The sequence below is a fragment of the Gossypium hirsutum genome, chromosome A05 (assembly GCF_007990345.1).
Source record: "Gossypium hirsutum isolate 1008001.06 chromosome A05, Gossypium_hirsutum_v2.1, whole genome shotgun sequence".
Classification (NCBI taxonomy): domain Eukaryota; kingdom Viridiplantae; phylum Streptophyta; class Magnoliopsida; order Malvales; family Malvaceae; genus Gossypium; species Gossypium hirsutum.
Genome location: NC_053428.1, coordinates 2,664,418 through 2,685,505, shown reverse-complemented (window position 1 = coordinate 2,685,505; position 21,088 = coordinate 2,664,418). Strand labels below are relative to the sequence as shown.

The 21,088-nt window shown below is 32.1% G+C and overlaps 2 protein-coding genes and 1 long non-coding RNA gene across 3 annotated transcripts; all 3 read right to left on the bottom strand.

Annotated features, from left to right (window-relative positions):
• Window positions 1-3,035: 3,035 nt before the first annotated feature.
• LOC107958714 (protein DETOXIFICATION 52) lies at window positions 3,036-5,109 on the bottom strand. The gene has a single exon (XM_016894550.2). It carries the CDS (start codon window positions 4,821-4,823, stop codon window positions 3,210-3,212), a length of 1,614 nt encoding a protein of 537 aa, XP_016750039.2. The 5' UTR covers window positions 4,824-5,109; the 3' UTR covers window positions 3,036-3,209.
• A 4,826-nt stretch (window positions 5,110-9,935) lies between these two features.
• On the bottom strand, window positions 9,936-13,415 carry LOC107958713 (receptor-like protein kinase 5). The gene is made up of 2 exons (XM_016894549.2): window positions 10,616-13,415; window positions 9,936-10,525 (listed from the first exon to the last, which is right to left on the bottom strand). The coding sequence occupies exons 1-2, from the start codon at window positions 13,212-13,214 to the stop codon at window positions 10,107-10,109; spliced, it is 3,018 nt and encodes a 1,005-aa protein (XP_016750038.2). The 5' UTR covers window positions 13,215-13,415; the 3' UTR covers window positions 9,936-10,106.
• A 1,980-nt stretch (window positions 13,416-15,395) lies between these two features.
• LOC107958712 (uncharacterized) lies at window positions 15,396-19,167 on the bottom strand. Its single transcript, XR_001700711.2, has 2 exons — window positions 18,211-19,167; window positions 15,396-15,475 (listed from the first exon to the last, which is right to left on the bottom strand). It is a non-coding gene; the product is annotated as an uncharacterized lncRNA (long non-coding RNA).
• Window positions 19,168-21,088: the final 1,921 nt, after the last annotated feature.

Here is a 21,088-nt window from a genome sequence, read left to right as displayed (position 1 = left end):
TGCATAATACTTAGATAAATCAATATATAATATGGTGAAATATACAAATATTATTACAAAACTATTAAAATAGTAATTAAATAAACCTAAGGTTTAATCACATAAAAATTGCATAAAGGGAACCATATAATTAATGTTAAATCAATAGCAATTTATACAAACTAAATGTTTTAATTGAAAGAAAAACCATTAATTTAATTACTTTTGGCTATCGGTATATTTATTTTCCGTCAAAACTTGACTATAATCTTTTACATTATCTAAAATTATTGGATTTTTTATGCATTGAATTGAAAACAAAAATGTGATTAAGGGATAAAATATAATTCTTTTTACAAAAATAAAAGTTATTTAAGTGTTTTTTGTACTATGAGAATGTAATATGTAAAACACAAGATAACAATAATTTCATTGGGAACAATAAATTTGAAATAAAAATATTAATTTTTAATATATGTATATATATTCAAGAAATACAAAATTATGAGGACAAACAATTAAGGATTTGAATTAATGTTGTCTAAAAAAATATTATTCAAACAAGATATTAATAATCACATATAAAATTAATATCTCAAAATCATTTTATCAATAAAAAACGTAATTTTGTATAAAAATCTTAACCTATCACAATTAAAGCTACAATCTTAATTTTTAAAGATTAATTAACAAAACTCAAGGAAAAAGGTCATTATCAAACTAGAGAAGCTCACATGAAATTATTAAAATGTTAATTTCTTATTTTGTAAAAATGATGAAAAGTGTATGCGAGAGAATAAGAGAAAATTAAAGAAAAAAATTAATGTTAAAAGAAAATTTTAATTTTTTTTTAATTTTAATGAATATTTTAAATTATGAGGTCATTTAGTTAATTCACCACATAGATTATTCTTTTTTATAAATTATTTGTTCTCTAAATTTTTTTTAGTCAATTGACCACTTGACCTTATTTTTATGTTATGCCAAAATATTATATAACATCGTCAAAAATTATAAAAAACAAAAAAAAAGGTAAATAAAGTACATATAAATTATTATGCGAATTATTATATTTAAAATTTTAACATTGTAATTAATATGTATTACAAAATTAATAGTTTAATTTTTATTAAAAAATTTAAATTTAATTATTTTAAAAATAGATTCTAAATTTAACTAAAAATTAAATTAATAACAATATAGAAATATTAATAGTTAAATTTGTCAAAAACAAAATAAATGGGGTGATTGATGTGAAATATTAAGAACTGATACCCCCTCGTGCAATCTCTGCATCCAGAAATTAAAAACAGCAGCTTTGATTTTAGCCCACTTCCAACTACCAGACAACCCTCTCTTTTGTTTTTCATTGGAATTTGGTGCTTCTTTTCTGAGGGAAAAAGGAACACTCTTTCTAAATTGTTGTAGTCATTTCTTTGTTCCCCAAATATTAAATTTAATAGTAATATAATTTTGCTTTTTCCCTTTTCTAATAAAAATTCAATAAAGTTGCATTGCAAGTTGACCCTTTAATCTCAAATCTGCTTTTGACATGAACTTGATTTGTTGATAATGATTACTAAATCATAATAATTTGTTTTTGATATGTTACTAAATTATAAATTACCTTTTTATGTCGGTGAGTAACTTAAATATTTTCGAATAAATTCTAAGTTTATTTAATTTAAATTTTATTATATTTTAAGCATTAAGTTATTAATAATATAATTATAAATTAAGGTGTTGTATTATATTATTATTTCAAACAAAAAAAATTTAGATTGAATTGTATAGCTAACTCTTTACTTTTTCTTTTAATAGTTAAATTATTTTTGTTTTATTTTCTTTTTAATAGCTTTAGCTCTTAAACAAAACAAAATTATTATATAACACTAAATTAAACCCAATATCATTCAAATTAGTTAAACAAATAAATGTCTATCATTGTCAACTTTAGTGAATCCATGATTAGGTATATAACAAATCCTATCATAATTATTTAAAATTCAGTGATTAAAATATATTAAAGTGGTTAAAAGTATATCGAACTAAAAATGTCAAAAGATTGTATCTTTCAAATGACAAACATATTACATTGACGAGACATTATATATACAGTAACCTCACCTTTTTGAAATAAATGCCATTTCTCTTTCACCCAACGGTCTTGCCCACCAAAAAGTTAAAGATCGAAATTGACGAGGCCAAATATAAAACTACAACACATACTCAATTCCTCTGACAAAAAGAAATCATATTTGATAGTGCATAAATTTGCACATTAACACCAATAAATTCGATTTTTTTCATTGACGGTCCATCACCGGCAGCCAGCACAGCACGGTGGTTTGGTTTGGAAAGCCTCCAAATTAAATGCATGATGAAACAGATGGTATTGGCTGCTAAGATAATGGACAAAACAAATGATGTTAGCATAGGGTTTCTGGAATAAAAACCCAAACTGAATTTTAACCCTTTCTTTGTTTTGGCATGCTTTATTTATTTGGGGGGTTGTAATCCATGCATTCATCCTAACAAAAAAAACCTTGCCATGTGTCGTTTGTTGGGATGATTCTGTCGTCTGCTCTTACATGAGGCTCACCAAGCCCAAACCCCTATCTTTGTCTCAATCTTTGAGACATTTACAATGTATATTCATTCAGCTCACGAGTTGTTTGGTTTTTAACCCTTCCACACTTTCAAAATATCTATACACTATCTCAAATAAGAGACACCAACTAAAGCATTTTCTGGTCTCTACAGTACGTGTCATTCGAAACAAAAATTTCATTTTGTAGTCTTTAGTTTGCTTAATTCAACATCTACCCTAAATTTAGATTTAATTGTCTTATCCTATGATAAATTTACAATCCTTTTGCTTCACATTGGTTTTACGTCACGAAGGCAAGCATATTAAAATAGACAAATGAATTTTTTAGTATATGTTATCTTTAAAATAATTTGTAATATGTATTGCTTCTAATTATTTTTCATTTTTGAAATATTAAGAGGAGAAAATCCTTGGGAAATGTAAGCCACACAAAATACTGTATCCTTTTTTTTTTAGGAAAAAAGAACTTTTTAACTCAATTAAGTTGTTCCACCTCCTCACAAAAATATATATAAAATAATTCGCAAAATAAACAAATGAGAAAGTGAAAAAGGAAAAAAAGAAGAAGAAAAGGTTACATATTAGACTCTAATATTATTACTAATTAAACTTGGGTTATTTAAGCAGCCGAAGTCACCATAATGCATATCAACGGCTGATGTTCGTCGCCCTTATTATTATCATCACAATTATCAGGCAGCCTGGTATCTACACACGTCAGCATCTGGGCCCTCCTAGCTTGAAGGTCCCAGTCAGTGGATCCCACCACAAACAACATTAGCAAAGCACAACACACTTGCGCCGAAAATAGGCCTAACCAAAGCCCAGGGAACCCGACTCCGAGATAGAATCCGAGCCCAATTGCCACTGGCATACCCACCAGATAGAATGCACCCAGGTTCACATTGGCTGCGGTGGAAGGACGGGCACTCCCTCTTAGGACCCCACATCCTACCGTTTGCGGGCAATTCCCAAGCTCGCATAGCCCTAGGATGGGAAGGGCGATGGATGTGAGTCGTAGGATCTCGGAATCAGAGGTGAACATATGGGCCCACTTATCCCGCATCCCCGATGCAAATGTAGAAGCTGATAGGCCCATCATGGCGGATACAAGCATCGCCACCACAGCTGATAATCTCGCTTTGTAAGGACGGTTCGCACCTAGTTCGTTACCAACACGGGTCGAAACCGCGAAACCCAGTGAAGATGGGAAAACGTATATCAACGATGTCGTTTGGATCAATATCCCCATTGAAGCGACCGGTGCCTTTGGGTTCCCCAAAAGCCCACACAAAATGATCATAATCTCATACCACCACCACTCCAAACACACCGAGACGCAGCTCGGCGCGGCTAGCTTGAGCAGCTGCTTCCAGCCTGTTAAACACTCCAAACTCGGCTTCTCCCATGTGGGCTCGTGGAGGCCCGAAGCCCAAATGTAAACAACCAAGCAGATGAGAACGAACAGGTTAGAGATGGAAGCGGAGGCAGCAACACCGGCGACACCGAAGTTGAAGCGGGAAACGAGTAACAAGTTGATGGGTAAATGGAAGACGGTGGCGATGAGGGTTGCTAAAGTAAGGGGGAAAGTGATACCTTGAGCACGAAGGTAAATGCGAATTGGGTGAATGAAAGAGTTGGTGAAAAGGTCGGGGAGGGAAAAAAGCAAGTATCTCTGGCCGATGTGGGTGATATCAGGATCTTGGTGAAAATAAACCAAAATGTTGAACATGTTTGTCCAAAGAAAGGATATTATTATGGAAGTGCATAAGAGGAAAGTAACGTAGCGGTGAAGGGTTAAAGATAAAAGTTTAGGTCTTTGAGAACCAAAGGCTTGGGAACAGAGTGGTTCCATACCTAAAGCAAGTCCAGAAAGAACCGAGTAGCCCGTGATGTTTGCAAAAGCTATAGCTAAAGAGCCAGCAGCAAGTTGGATATCTCCGAGATGGCCAAGGAAGAACATGGAAATGATGGAGCGAGAATAGAGAATGAGACCGGTTAGAGCTATGGGGAAAGCCAGATTGAAAAGTGATTTAACTTCTGCACTGATCTCTGAGACTGAAGGGTATACATATCCATTTCCTTGATGTTGTTGCAGTTGTTGCTTTTCAGTATCTTTTATGGAGTTGGAGAGTGGTAGAACATTGAAATAAAGGTGGGCTTGAGATGATTTATCGGTTGATGAAGTAGATGATACGTTTGGGAGGGTAGCGGTGGTGGTTTGATTACACATGACGACGACGGCGCCAATGAGATAAGCAAGAAGAGGAAGAAAGGGGAATCAAAGATGAAGCAACTCCTGTTTGTTGTTTTTCGCTTTAACTCACTAAAGACACTCTCGTAGAAGCTCTCTATCTCTCTCTACTTTTCCTTTCGCTTTCTCTTAACTTTGTATGGATACTAAGCTTCGCTTCAAAGATAGGAAGATAGAATAGAATGGTTTGATTTTCAACTGAGATAGCTAGGTATATTAATAGATGAGCTGAGGTCGTGTTTTCTTTCTATTTTCTTTTCTCTTTTTTGTCCTCGAGGGTTGTCACTCACTCACTCACTTGTAATAAAATACAATAAATCACTTCAATTTTAAATTTGTTTATTTTTATTTTTCTTTGTAAATCATGGTATAATCCAACAGATTAAATTCCAATGTTATGGTACATAAATAAGTTGCTAATAATTAAAAATATATATTTATTAATCTCATTTCCAATAAAGAACGTTTTTAGTTGAATTTTTAATGGTTAAACAGTTCTAAATTTTTATTCATGGTAAGTTTTTAAAAAATACGTCAGAAGTTGTCAGATTGGCTCAATTTCCAAGAAGTAAATGGCGTTTTTACGAGAGTTTGTTGTTCTGGTTTTATTGTTGTTCGTATGAATGGCGTCATCCTCCAGCCGTCGGCAGTTCTCCGATCTGCTCTGTTTCACTTCCGGTAACATGGTAAAGATAATGTGTACGTAAAATTTTTTAGAATTACGCTGTTCTCGTCTTCTTAGTATTTACCCTTGCATGTTAATTCAACTCCCTGTTAACAGTCAAAATACCTATACTAAATATTTGTATTTCCCATGTAGCATTTATATCCATATGTTACCAAGAAGAAAACTAGAATCAAATTAATTAGAGTATTAATTACTTTGATCCACGAATTTAAACGCATCCCAGAGTCATTTACAGTGCGGTACGCTTGCATTTACAACTTGAATTTAATTTAAAAAAGATAAAAATTAAAGCAAGGAAAACAAAAACAACAGAAGGTGAGTAAATAAAACAATGGGAAAAAGAAGAGGAGTACAAAAAACAACAGAGAAGGTAATGACACGTGACAGGACACACGTGCAGTTAGAGACTTGGCAATGCTGGGTTTCTGGCAGAGTCCTTAAAAGGGGCCGTGGAACAGAGACAGACTGAGCAGGCTAAGCTACGAGAGACGACGAACAAAATGGAAGACCAAGACGAAAACTGAAACTAAAACAGAGCCGTGGGAAAAGGCTCTCTCAGTCTCAGTCTCAGGCTCTGTTAATTAATTGCTTAGAGTTGGCATTTTCATTTATCCTTTTTATTATTATTATTGGACTACTGTAATCTATCTGCCAAAAATTTGGACCCAGCTCGCGTGCATGCATGCATGCATCAAAGCCGTTCCCCCTTCTATGCTCACCTAAAGACTTATCCCTAAACTAATCTCGGTTTTTTACTGCCAAAAAGCAGACCCAGAAATTTAAAAGATGTAATTATCATGTGTGGGGGAAGTTGGGGGTAACCTAACCTAAACTTTACTGTGAGTCACGTTTTTAATTAATGTAAGGGATAGGGGTTATAATCATGGGTGGCGGTAATAACAGGGTTTTCATTTCACATGTAAGATAAAAAAAGGCAAATGGGGTGGATAGATAGGTAAAGTACAGAGGCAATCATCGACATCGTTGGGATTTTACCAAACAGATGGTAGAAAGGAGACATATCTTTTATTTTTCAATTTTTTTTACAAATAAATTTTACTTCCTTAAATTTGTGTTTTCACATTCTCTCTCTTTCTTTGTCTATGTTGAGTTGGGCTTATAAATGAGTGTTGTTGTCGTTTTGTCTAGCGAAAAACAGGGGAACGGAGCCAGCCAGCCAAGCTTTGTAGTGAATATGACCCACAAAATTTTGGAGCCTCCACCCTCAGTCTGAATCTGACACTCGCTGTCGACCCCCTGCACCACTGTTTGTGTTTCTATTACGGGAGCTAGCGTCTATGTGCTGTGTTGTGCTGTTGCCGTGCCGTTTTTGTGGGCTCCCTGCTCCCCTTCTCCGTATTAACGTTTTTAGTCTTTTTCTCCCAACTCTTGATGCTCTTTCTTTTGGACCATCTTCTCCACTTGAGTTAAAAGCTAACACCATTCCTACCTCAATACTATTATTTAAATATGTAATCAATCGAATAATAAGGTTTATAAAATCAGACTTCAAGACATTAATTTATCAATAAAATCAATTAGTCCGTTGTAATTAAATAAATTATTAGAAAATAATTCAACTAATTTATAGCGATTTTCAAATCAACCAATCTAATAATTTTCTTTGAATTAATATCCGGTTCAATCTATCCAATTCAAGCAATGTTGCCAGACACCAACTTCAATTAACAAATTACCAAATGAATATAATTTTAACACAAAAAATCATATATTATAAGGGCTATATAAGTAAATTAATTTAACTTATAAATAAAATAAAAAGATGTTTTTATATAAAAAAATTAATATTTTTATTTCTTTCACCTATTATATCATTGTATACCATGAGACTAGCATATTATTAAACAAATGGTGCCACCATAAATATCAAACATTCAAGCAAATTGACTTTTAGTGTATATTTTATAATTAGATTTAAAAGACCCCCTAATATGCATGTGAAACTTTTGAAATAGTGAATTCTAATCACGGGAACAAATAACTTGAACCCTGTTTATATCCACAAATTATGTATTTGTTTGGCAGATTCAGTTTTATTTCTTTCAATAATAAATACACTAAATCATTGATCATCAGTTAACACGAAACGTAGTATTTTGCAATCATTGAATTAAGGGCTCCTTGGGAAAAAAAGAAAGAAGAAGATTAGGGTAATGATGGGGCATCGAGAGGTAGGCAAGATCGGCATTTAACTTCTATCCATGCAGTTGTTAACAAGTGGGCCGGGAAGGGCATCTTTCCAGGGCTAATGGGCTATTATATTATGAGATTGGAGATTGTTATATTCTTTTTAGGATTAACCGTTAAGGCCACTAAACTTTTTTCTTTTTGGTTCCTTAACTTTAAAAAAATCATAAAATAATCATTAAATTATTAGAATCTTTTTATTCAAGTTACTAGATTATTAAAATATTTATTGTATGGCCTTTTTTGTTTGTACTACCTGTGCCAATTGAAAATTCTCCTTCCCCTCTCTTCTACATTTTATTTTTTTTCATGAAATAGTTTTGAATGCTACAAATATACGAATTAAGATCCAAACAAATTTCTTTTTTGATTTTCGGCAATGACCGTCAAATTGATTTAGATCTAAGGTATGTTCTTCTACTTATCAATGAGTATTAATCTACTGTATTGATCTTCTACTTATCAATGACTATTAATCTACTATATTGATTGTCGAATTGTCGATTGGAGCTCGCTAGTTGAATTTAAAAAAAAATACATTCATCAACCTAGTAACTTAAATGAAAACTTTAGAATAGTTTAGTGGTTATTTTGTAACTTTTTAAAGTTAAATGATGAAAATATAAACTTACTAATAATTTAATGACATTGGACGTAATTTCTCCCGTTTTACTAAATTTAAGAGGAAAAAAATAATAATTACTTTTAAACACGCTATACCATGTAATATATATTTTTCAGTGTAGCATAATAATCTTCACTATTTAAGTATTTTACTAAAAGAGATTATGTTTTTTTGGTGAGTTAAAATAACAGGGCAAAGCCCGAATAACCAACGCGACCAGCGTGACTCTAACCTAAACCACACAATAGACGGTGAACATCTTTGACTCGTCAAGCCATCACATGAGTTCTAAATTGATTTTCGCTTAACCTTCCAACCTCTTATTTAGAATAAAAAATTTAATTTAGATTCAATATTTTTATTTAATTATTTAATTTTCAATGTCTGTAATATTAATCACATCAGTAATTTTTATTTATTTATTTTATGAATGCTACCCAAATCAATTTAACAGAATTCAATTGGACTTCCTCAAAAGATTAGAGAAATTAGAATTTTAAAATTAAAAATAAAAAGAATTAAATTTCAGATGCACAATGAATTCAGCATTATTAAACCATATATTATATTGACCTGTTTCACTACATAGTTTCATGTAAAAATATCATTTAAAGTTGTATATATGATATTCGCATAATGATGTTTTTGGTACTTTATCATTATTGGACCTTTTGAGACAATTATAGATCTTGGGAAGAAATTTTGATTGGTCAATAAAAATATATTTTACAAAAAAAAGTTATTTTAATTTTTTATTTATTTTTTGGTCTCTTTTAGTATTTGAATTTATATTTTTTATCAAATTACTCTAAAATGGATAGAAAAGTAAATGTTTGCTAACTTTATTAAAATGTCATACACGTGGATTGCCATATGGATGACATACCAACATTTAATTAATTTTTTAAAATTTTAAAATATAAAAAAATAATTCTTATATTTTAATGATTTTTAATTTTTAAAAATATTTATTATTATTTTTTGAATATTTAAAAAATAAAAAATTAAATTAAATGTTAGCATGTTATTCAAGTGCGGTTAGAAAATATTAATTTTTCTATCTATTTTGAGGTGATTTGACAAGAAATATAAATTTAAAAATTTTAAAAAAAAATAAAGGACTAAAATGAATTTTTTTATAAAATTAGAGGATGAGTACGTGATTTAATAAGTTAAATGTTACAAGTTTAACTTCACAGATTTTAATCTATCCAAAAGAAGTGATATAAAAAGGAAAAGAAAAAGGAAGAGTCCAAAAAAGACACAGTCCGTGTGGTTATTTATTCTTATTCGGAGTGGACTAATGTATGGTTGTTGTCGCCCCAAAAAAGTGGGTCTTTGGTTTATGGTCAAGAAAGTTCTATTCAATTAATTGCCATACTAGAGCAAGTCGGGAAAACGAGGTGTCTGTTTTTCTTGGTAACAAATAGTGAAATGGCTAAGGCTAAGGCTAAGGCTAAGGCTGATATTGGGACCAGTGTTCATCTAAAATAGTTAATATTCTATAACTATTAGCAAATTTAGATGAAATATTTTCTTCAACTCAATTATACACATACCAAGACCAAGTTAATTTAAAATAGTTGAAGTCCTTATAACTATTAATACAAATCAGACAAGTTTTATACAATTCCTACTGCTATTATTTATATTTCTAGAAATCTTTAAATTTAAAAAAATATGACTTTAAGTATATTTAAATTCTTGATTGTTGCAATAATAATAATGCCAATTGATAAAGTCATACTGAGTAAACATTATTGGGACAGAAGGTCGGTCCATCTTTCAACTTTTGAAGCAAAACAGCCTTATCAAACTCCTTTTCAGCGCTCTTACTTTGATAATCAAGAGGATGAGCGCTTTGGACTAAAATTTGCAGAACATCTCTCATGGAAGGTCTTAACGGAGGCAATGTTCTTGTACAACAGAGACCGAGTTTGAAGACATTGCACATTTGGTTCAAGTGACAAGCTTTTTTGATATCTTCAGCTAATGCATCAACTATCGAGTTGCCTTGTTCATAGTAACGTTGAGCCCATTCTGCAAGTGATCTGTTTTCATCCCCGTGATCCGGTTTTCGTCCTGTTGTCAGCTCCAAAAGGATGACTCCGAAGCTATAAACATCGACCTTCTCGTTGATTCTCCGTGTATGAGCATATTCTACAGTTCAAGTCGAAATAAATGATAATGTATATTTAACTAGAAATCAAGCTAGTGGAATTGGATGCAATATTGAAGGCTAAAACTCACCAGGAGCAATGTAGCCAATCGAACCAGCCACCGCAGACATTGTTGTTGGTTTTCCTTTGATCAATATCTTAGCTAGACCAAAATCAGCAACTTTGGCATTGAATTCAGAATCTAACAGGATGTTGCTTGACTTCACATCTCGATGAATAATGGGTGGGGAGCAATCGTGGTGCATATAGCAGAGTCCTTGGGCAGCCCCGATCGCGATTCGGAATCGCTTAGGCCAATCCAAGATGATACCCGATGTTCGGTGCTTATTCAACCATAGGTCAAGGCTCCCGTTCTCCATGTACTCGTAAACAAGAAGTTTCGAGTCCTTACTTGACATGCAACACATCAGTTTCACTATGTTCAAATGCTTAATTCTGCTCAGTGTCATAACTTCAGCTTGAAATTCCTTCTCCAATTCCCTCTCAAGCTTTATCTTATTCCGAATCTTCTTAACGGCAACGAAATCACCATTGCCAGTTATATCAACACGGTATACTTCTCCTGATCCCCCATCTCCAATCTTGTTTTTTTGGCCTTCCAATCCTGACAAAATGCTTTTTATCGTGAAAGTCACCATTTGGAATGCGGTGAGCTCCCATTTCGGATCCAAGACGCGATTTCTCTTCCAACAGAATTTAGAGAGGAAGAATGAAACTGACAAACACAGTACAAGAACTGCTGTACTCGAAATCCAAATAAGAATTCGAGGATAACTCAAGTTCGGGTTTTTTTGTGAACCACAAATGCGGAGGTTTACATTTGCAGTACCTGCACAGAGACCAGGATTGTTTAGGAAGCTGTTGGAGTACGCACCATTTTCGAACTCTTTTGGGATGTTCCCCACGAGATGATTGGAAGAAAGGTTAATGAAACTAGACTTTAGTTGACCAAGTTGAGGAGGAATTTGGCCTGAAAATTGGTTTTTAGACAGATCCAATAAGTTTAGGCTCGGTAGAAAACCAATGGCCTCTGGAATTTGTCCCGAAAGTTGGTTTTGGCTAAGGTTTAGAGTAGCGAGTGAGTTCCATGAGATTATATCAGATGGAAGGGAACCATGAAGTTGGTTTCGGTCAAGCAAAAGAACTTGTACAGATGAAAGGGCAGTTAATTCTCCAGGAATTGTACCACTGAAGAAGTTGTTACTGGCATTAAATACGGAAAGGTTCCTCCACAGCTTCACATCAACAGGTATTTCTCCAAAAAACCGGTTGTTACTCATCTCGAGTCTGGAGAGATTATCCGACACTTTTCGGGGAAGCTCACCAGTGAACATGTTGTCACTTATCATTAACTTTGATAAGTTCAACGATGTCCATAGGCCACTGGGAATGCTCCCAGTAAGACCATTCCGGCGGACATCAACCATTACTAAGCTATCACAGTTACCGAGTGAGGTTGGCAATTGTCCCGTAAGATTGTTGTCAAAAGCTACAACTCCCAGCAACTTACCTCCATCGCATAAATGCTTAGGCAACAGCCCTGTCAGCCTGTTAGAACAAACCTCAAATCTCTCAAGCATCGAGTATCGGCCGAGATCTTGAGGTAGAGTGCCTGACAATCTATTGCCAAACAATCTAACGTCTGTTAACGTGGAGATTTGGCCGAGGCCTTCAGGAATTTCGCCTGAAAGTTGATTGTAAAACAGAACTAAAATGGATAACTTTTCTAGCTTCCCGACATCACTCGGTATTCTTCCAGTCAGGCTGTTTTGAGAAAGATCAATTACTGTCAGATTGGAAGCTCGAATCACTTGAGGAATCTCTCCGAATAGCGTATTGTTGAAAAGGTATACCGCCTTCAAATTCTTCAACAAGAACAATGCTTTTGGGATTTCTCCCGTTAGTGCATTTTTAGATAAATCCAATACCTCGAGAGCTTTCATATCTCCAATTATCTCAGGGATTTCACCAATTAAATTTGTTCCAGACATCCATAAAGTCTTCAGCATCGTCAAGTTAGTGAAACTTGAAGGAAACTTAGACGGCATGAATTCTGAATTATCTGCTAATTCCAAAATTTCAAGCTTGGATAAGTTGCTAATTTCTAGCGGGAGAGGACCACTGAACTGGTTCTTAACAAGCAGAAGGGTCCTTAGCTCTTGCAACGATCCAATGGCGGCAGGAACTTCGCCTGAAAAATTATTTACCATAAGATTCAAGTACTGGAGCCGGCCTAGTGTGTTGATGTCATGAGGAATGGGGCCAACGAAATAGTTTTGAGAGAGGTCCAAATACTCAAGTTTGGAACAGTTGTAGAGAGTTTTTGGAAATTCACCTATGATGTAGTTATAATTGAGATCAAGGGATGCAAGGTTCTGAAGGCCACAAATGAGAGACGGGATTGCACCGTTGATGGTCTTGTTGGGAAGGCCTAACTCAGTGACTGAGTTGTTAATGCAAGTGATTTCAGGCCAGCTGCAATGGTTAGTGGAGTTTGCTGAGAGGGTCCAGTGGCTGATGGACGATGGGTTTTGCCAATATTGCTTTAGTTGGATTAAGATAGCTTGTTCTTGAGCAGCATGCAGCTGGGAACTTGCATGGCAGAAAAGGAGAATAAGGACGAGGGCATTGAAATGAATTTTGAGGAAACCGGCTGTTGGCTTTGACATTTGGAACTTTGGGAAGTGTGAATGAGACCCACACTGTAAGGACTATGTTGTCAAAGGTTAAGTGAAATATGGGTAGTAATAATGATACATGTAAGAATGAATCTTTAAGGTCTATGCTTCCAAATATTCAGGGAATGAATATTTATATACTCATTGGAGTGATCAAAGGGGTTAAGCATTATGGCCAACTTTTCTTTTAGAAAAATGATATCTTAGACTCAATTATATCACTTCAATAAAAATAATGTGTTTTTCGTTAAAGATACAATTCTCAACTAGACTTGTTCATAGGTTGAGTTACTCGACTAAACTTAAAGGTCTGTTCGAAATTTGGGAGAGTTTAGATAAAAATATTAGACCTGAAAAATGGATTAAGGCAAAAAAATTTATGCCTGTTTAAAATATAGGTTGGGTTCAGACTTGAACATTTAAGGCCTGAGCTTGGCTCGGCCTATTAATAAAATAAATCTACACTAAATATATAATACTACTCTAATATAAATATTAAAATAAGGTTAAGATGATTATATAAATATTAAAATAATATAAAATAAATATTTTTTTAAAAAATAATATGGGCAAACCTAAAATGAGTTTGGGTTACTCTTTTACAAATATGGATGAGTTTGAGAAAAATTTAGACTCACATTTTGAGCCAAACTAAGCTTAAATAAGTATAAAATATGTTAATATCAAGCTTAAGTTAACTCATAAGCAATTCTAGCCTCAACCCCACGTGCAAGTCGTGGAAAAAAACATGTAGAAAAACGGACAAAGGCATCACTTTTCTATTACCATCTGACCCTTCCAATACGTTTGTTTGTTTCCACGAAAACAACCACCATTTCTATCAATTATCCAAAATTTTCTTTTTCACAAAAGAAAGGTAGAGCAAGTTACTTTTTTTTAAGTTTGTTTGGGATGAATACCCCGATGACGTGTTTTAGATAAAAAAAAACTTTTGAGGGTATGTATATTTGATATAACTATATATGCATAATAAAGATGGGGAGAGCTAAAAGGTAGATTAAAAATTTTGGAAGGAAAAATCCCATCAATGGTGTAATAATGTACATAGATATATGATTATTATTGTAGGTTAATGACTAGTAGCATAATAGTTCTATCTCCAAAACATTCCTATCCTATCCATTTTTAGTCTTTTATATTAGTGTTCTTACTTTTCTTATGCAAATGTTCAAAGTGCCACATCAGTTGGAAAATGGTATAGTGGTAGTTAAAGGGAAGAGTCAAAAGTCATGACTAAATATTTCTTTAAAGAGGTAGGGAAAACACTGATGCTAGCCTTGGGGACGGGAGTGGACAGAAAAGAGAGAAAGGACCCCCCCCCCCAAAAAAAAAAGAAAAGAATATTACTTTTTGGATGAGGATCAACACAAATTATTGCCGAAGACTTTGACGAGAAGACTTTATTTTCATTAAAAAAAGTAGTCTCCATTCCGAGCAGATCAGTACATCATAAACGTAGGATCGATCGGATTTTTTTTAAATTGCAGAGTTTGACATCATATCAATGGAGAACAGACTCTGGAGCTGGTTTCAAAGCTCAGTCAAAGAACATTTTCATGGCCTCTATGGTCTATGGACCTGCTAGGGTAGGCTGCTACCAAGTTTAATTTAACATTCCACTCCTAATTAATTTATTGAACACTTTCTAGGCCACCATTCTTAGTGGAATGGTCTTGTGTTTTGTTTAAATCTTCACTCAAGATAATGCAATCAATAAATAATTGAATAATCACCACAATTTCAGTTGAATAGTCCTCTGCTAGTGTAACACTCTTCGTCCGATCCAATCGTCGAGTCCAAATTACACGATGTTACAGTTGTTACCGGAACAACTACAGACAATTAAAATTCACATTAAAATATAAAAAAATGCAAACACAATCATTACAGATCATAAGTTCATTATACAAATTTTCTCAGGGTCTTATTTGAGCTTACAAATGCTCTAAAGTTAACCCAGAACCGTATTAGGACCAAACTGCAACATTTTCAAAATTTCAATACGACATCGCGATGTGAAGTTACTCGTCGCAATGTGACTGTCTAGTTTGCCTCATTATTACGACAGGGTTCCTTGTCACGCCGTGGTCCAAATCCCAAATCTTCATTGCGACGATCATCACTTAACGTTTTGACATGGACTTTGTTTTCAGCACAAAATAGACCTTTTGGTACCTATTTCAATCAACCAAACCATTTCATACAATTTGGTGCCTTTGTGCACCTTCAACCTGCATAAAATAAAGTTCAATCACATGTCAAATATATGACATTTTTCCAAATTTATACATTCAATTCAACAAATCCACAATTTGACACCAAAACAAACAATTCAACTAGATCAAGTTCAATCAAATTAACCATGCCATATAGTCTTTCAATATCATCATTAATCATACCACTTCATCAACAAAATTGGCTTTCAAATGCCACATTTAGATCTTTAAAACCTTTACTATTGCATATATGAACATTAGTTTTCCAAAATCAAGCATTAATCAAGTTTAAACAACTATCTAGCCAAAGTGAAGTGTAAGCTTCGAGTTGATCTGATCGACGAGTTCCGCAAACCAGCAATTTACAAAAAAGGGAAAATCAATTAGGTAAGCATTTCGAATGCTTAATAAATTTATAGGTATTAAAACGAATAACATACTTTGATTTTTAATCAAACATAACCATCTAATTAACTTGTTACAATTTTTTTGACATAGCATTTCACAACGATAAGTTGAGTCGTCACGTAATCGAGTCATATAGCAGTTCAACATCAATATGCTATTCAATTTAGTACAATTCACAATTCAATTCCATTTACGATATCAAAACATTAAATTTCCATTTTGAACATTAAACTTGTAACATTTAATTCACGGGTAACTACATCACACCAGAAAGCACCGTAGTGCTAAACATAGAGCACTAAAATGCTAAGCAGAAAGTATTGAAATGCTGATCAGAGAGCACTTAAGTGTTGAACAGAGAACACCGAAGTGCTAAACCCGTACACGCACACAAATAACCATATTGGCATGTCAACCGTATCCTAATCGTTTACTAAATTTACGCGGACATTAATACTATATTCGTAACATTCAAATCACTGTAGTGCCATCATATACGTATTCTTCCATCATAGAACATTTTGTATCCATTCAGACACATATAACACGTAGTATCATTTCTTTACAATTTAGACAATGTCTCACCTTTTTGTATTAAATCGTAATCAATTCAAAATTACAATGCACACAAACAAATTCATAATTCAAACATATTTAAATTATTATATATAATCACATCATATGAACTTATCTGGAAAAAATAACAATAACAAAATGTTAGACACTAATCTACAATTTTTCTCTTTCATCAAATATCTTCCGGTTGGTTCAATTTTCAATTTATATGATAATTCATTTCAATTTATCAATTCCAAATATTTTTAACGTTCTATTTTATGCATATCACAGTTCAATTTCAATTTTCAAATGTTCCTTAAATTCAATTTTCAAATGTTCCTTAAACTTTTTCATTTTATTCAATTTAGTCCCTAAAATCGAAGTTGTTATAACTTTTAAATTTGAGCTTCGATTTCGAAACTGATCTCAATTTCAGCCTTCTACAGCCCTCTATTATCTATATTTACAAAAAATTAATATCAATTTTGAAATATTTACACTTAGTTCCTACATTAAAAAACTAACCATTAAAATTTACAAATTAGTCAATTTTTTTCATTTCTAAGTTTAAAATCTAACAATTTAATACCAAAAGCTTCACGATTTAATAATGACAACTTTTAAAAACTTTAACAATTTTACAAATTGGTACACGGGCTAGTTAAATTAAGCTCTCAAGGCCTAATTACATAAAAATTACAAGAAAATGATTTGAAATCTTACCAAATATGAAGGCCTAATGTTGAAAGCATGAAACCCCTATTTTTCTTTCTTAGTTCGTGAGGTTGGAGAAGAAGATGAATAAAAATGTCTTTATTTTATTTTCTTTTCTTATTTATACTTAGATTAATATATAATAAATCATAATTAACTTAATTAACCTTAATTAACTTAGGCTAATGATGATTAACATATTTTGATGGGTGAAAGTTGTCATCTACCACCATTTGGTGGTTTAAGAAAGGTTCAATTGCTCGATTGGTTATTCGATTAATTAAAAATCCATAGTGGTTAACTTTTATCACTTTTACAATTTAGTCTTTATACCTTAATTAACTATCCAATTGACAAAATAAATGGACCAAACTTTAACTAAACTTTATACTAACCTCGACTCGATCATTGAAAATGAAATTCCAAAACCACTGATTTTCAGGCTGTTACAGCTAGGCTGCTGCACACTTAATCTTTCTACTATATTTAATTAGATGCTAATAGATTGATGGGGAATAAAAAAGTTTTCTATCATGTAACATGTTCAATAACATTGCCCTGCCTGTATGAGTCTTGCTCTCTTATTCCCCAACTCCTAAACATTGTTTTTTCTCTTGCTTGGGAACAAAATGAAGCCTAGTGAGGCAAACATAAATGCTAGTTCCACTCAAAATATGGATGTTCTTAGCTATTCATACAAGTATTTCAGGTTGAGAACAAATAGAGTCTAATAGCATGAAGAACATTCATCATTCACATTCTACCTAGCAGAAGATACTATTCAAGTCATTTATGATGAATGAACGGAGCACATATAAGTTTCTAACGCCATTCAAATGCATTGCGTGCACCATAGCTTTCATTAATGGTAGCAGAAAAATACACAAGGTTGCAAGTTAGTTTATGGAAGACAATAACTAATAGGCCATCAAAATCATGTCAACCAAACTGAATATTTTATGAAGTGCAACAAACAATGAGACTGCATATTTTAATTTACCATGAAATTGCATATTGACTTTTATAGAGTACTAGAAATTTATCAAACATATAAGTATTTAGCAGTTTACCGGTTCTAAGGTGAGCCTGTACAGAGGCAAAATCAGAGCTTGAGTTCTCATATTCCTTCCTCAATGAGCCATAAGCAACAAATAAAGCTGTTGAACTACAAAGCAAGTCCCATGATCTGACATTCCTTTAAACAAATCCCCAAATCCTTAACAAAATGGTTGACGAAAAGCCTGGTTCGAAATCCATCATTAAAATCCGGTTCCCTTACAAATCCAACGATTTTGAGCTCAGCTGCCCCGTCGATATCGCATCCAAAAACCCGGCCACATTGTGCCCTACTTTGTCGGCTTAAATAATTCCTTTTACTAATCCGACCATGGCTGACGCTATGCCTTCCCCACTGAATCCCATGTGATTAAATTTCCCAATAAGGGTAAAGAGGGGATCTAAATGGCGGACGGCAACTTCGTCTGTCTCTACCAAATCCCTAGAGAAACCCCCTTGCCCCATACACTTTGGAGAAATTTCAGGCAAAGTTGAAACTGTTGAACTTCTTTTTTAGTTAAATTAGAGTTTCATTAGTGAAAAGATGAGGACATACAGTGAAACTGTTGAACCCTATTTCATAAAAAGGAAAAAATTCAAATTAAAATTCAATCGAAAGCGAGACATACCAAACAGAGTATTGAAAATTGAAAGAGGAGACTATACTATGTTGCTCTACTTGAATTTTAAAATATTTTTTCTGCATTTCACTTATTATTTCAAATAAAATTATGATTAAAAAGTAGCTTAAAATTTTAACCAAAAAAAAAAGTTCAAAAAAATTTCCAAAGAAAAGAGTGATTAGGATATTTTGCTTTGAGAAATAAAGTAAAAACGCCCTTATTTTGGAATTAATAATTTTAAACTGCCCTAGGAAAGAAAAAAAATCTCAGTTGCCGTAACGGTGGCAGTTTTGCGCATCTGGACTTTTCATTCACAGCCTAACAACCCAAGAAGGTTCTGTTTATAACAAGACTCGATATGATAGGTTGGATGTAATTATATGAAAATAATTTACACATATATATTTTTAAATTTATAATATGAATTATTAATTTATTAAATTTAAATATATTTAAAAATATATATTTTTTAATTTTAATAATGATAGGATAAAGTACAGAATATGAAAAATGAATTTCCTCGGAATTTCGGTGGTCACTGTGTGTGGACCATTTTAGGCATTTTCTCAATTTGCTGAATTGCTTGAATTTTCGTATGATTTTAGTACAGATAATATAAATTAAAGTTTGTGTCTTGCAGAATTTGTACAATGGTTAGGTTTTAATTCTTTTAAATTATAAAAATATATGCATTATTGTTAATGTAGAAGGATATAGATTTAAATGCACTGAATTATATTGTCCTTTTATTTATTAATTGGGAAAAATATATAAATAGTTTTAAATATTATATAAAAAAGATAAAATTTAAATTTATAATAAAATTGTTAAAAAACAGTTAATTAACCACAATTATAAATTATATAAATTTAAGAAAATATCATTTTTTTAACACTTGAAATTGTTTGATACTAGTCGGTAGGGGTAAATAAAATCCGATTTGATTCGAAAAATTCCATAAAATTTTTAAATTTTGAATTAAATAGTTCGAGTTATTTGAATAAACTCGAATAAAAAATTAAATTTTTCAGTTTAACTCGAATATGAATTACACAATTCAAGTTATCTGAAAATCTGAATAAAAAAAGACAAAACTACGCAATTTTGATAAATGTTTACCTTTTTTAAAATTAAAAGTCAAAACCATTAAGTTAAAAGGCAATACTACGTTGTTTTGATAAATGTTTACTCATTAAGTTAAAAGGTAAAATTATTATATTGTTTATGTAGTTAAATAATTTTATACTTCGTTTACTAATTAAATAATCGATTAATGTAAATATAATGTTAAGTATAAATAATAAAATTAATTAACTTGACTCGACTTAACACAAAACTTTTTAATTTAATTCGACTTAACTCGACTCAACTCGATCTAATTAAATACTCACCTCATTGGTAAGTACAAATAGTCTCTGCAATCTAAAAACATGTGGATCATGATTGAGGTAATCGGGGATGGACAATTGTTTTGCATTAAAATATACGAAAGCAGTGGCGCACAAAAAGGGAAAAGTTGAAATACCATGGATCTTTCAAACAACAAAGCTGGCATCGCAATGTTGGATAAAAGTTATGCGCACCGTTGTTCAACCTCACTTTTTTGGAAAGCAAACACAAAATACTTTACTATATAAATAAATATTTGAATTATTAGAAAAATTAATTTAATTTTAAATAGTTATAAAATAATTATTAAATTATTTAAAAAAATTATTCAAATTATTAGGTAGTTATGTTTTTTTTTTCAATTTAACTGAGGAACTCTAAACATTGATTTCTCAATGAGGCAATAAATAGATTGATTTCAAATTGTTAAAATTATTTGATATCTGAATTTTAAAATTAAACAAACAAACAATTAGAAAAATTAAAAATATTAGAATGAATGAGATTGAAACTATTCTAAAAGAAATAATAAAATATTTATTGCAAAGGAGAAAACAATAAAGGAGTTGGAAAAAAAATCATAGAAACTAATCTAAAAAATATAGTTGGCTAAGATAAAAAACAAATCCCTAAAAATATGAACAGTTATGAAACGTAACTCTTTTTTTTTTAATAAACTTATAAACATTTATATATAATTTATTAAAGATTGATGTAGACTATAAATTTCAAAACTGTTTCATACTCAAAACAATAGTCAAACTCTCCACCATTAATTTTATCCTTTTTTGCCATAATACCTAACATCGAGAAAAACTAAATTTAAACATAATCAAATACTATAACTACAATAACTTTTGAAAAATGATGGGAATTCATT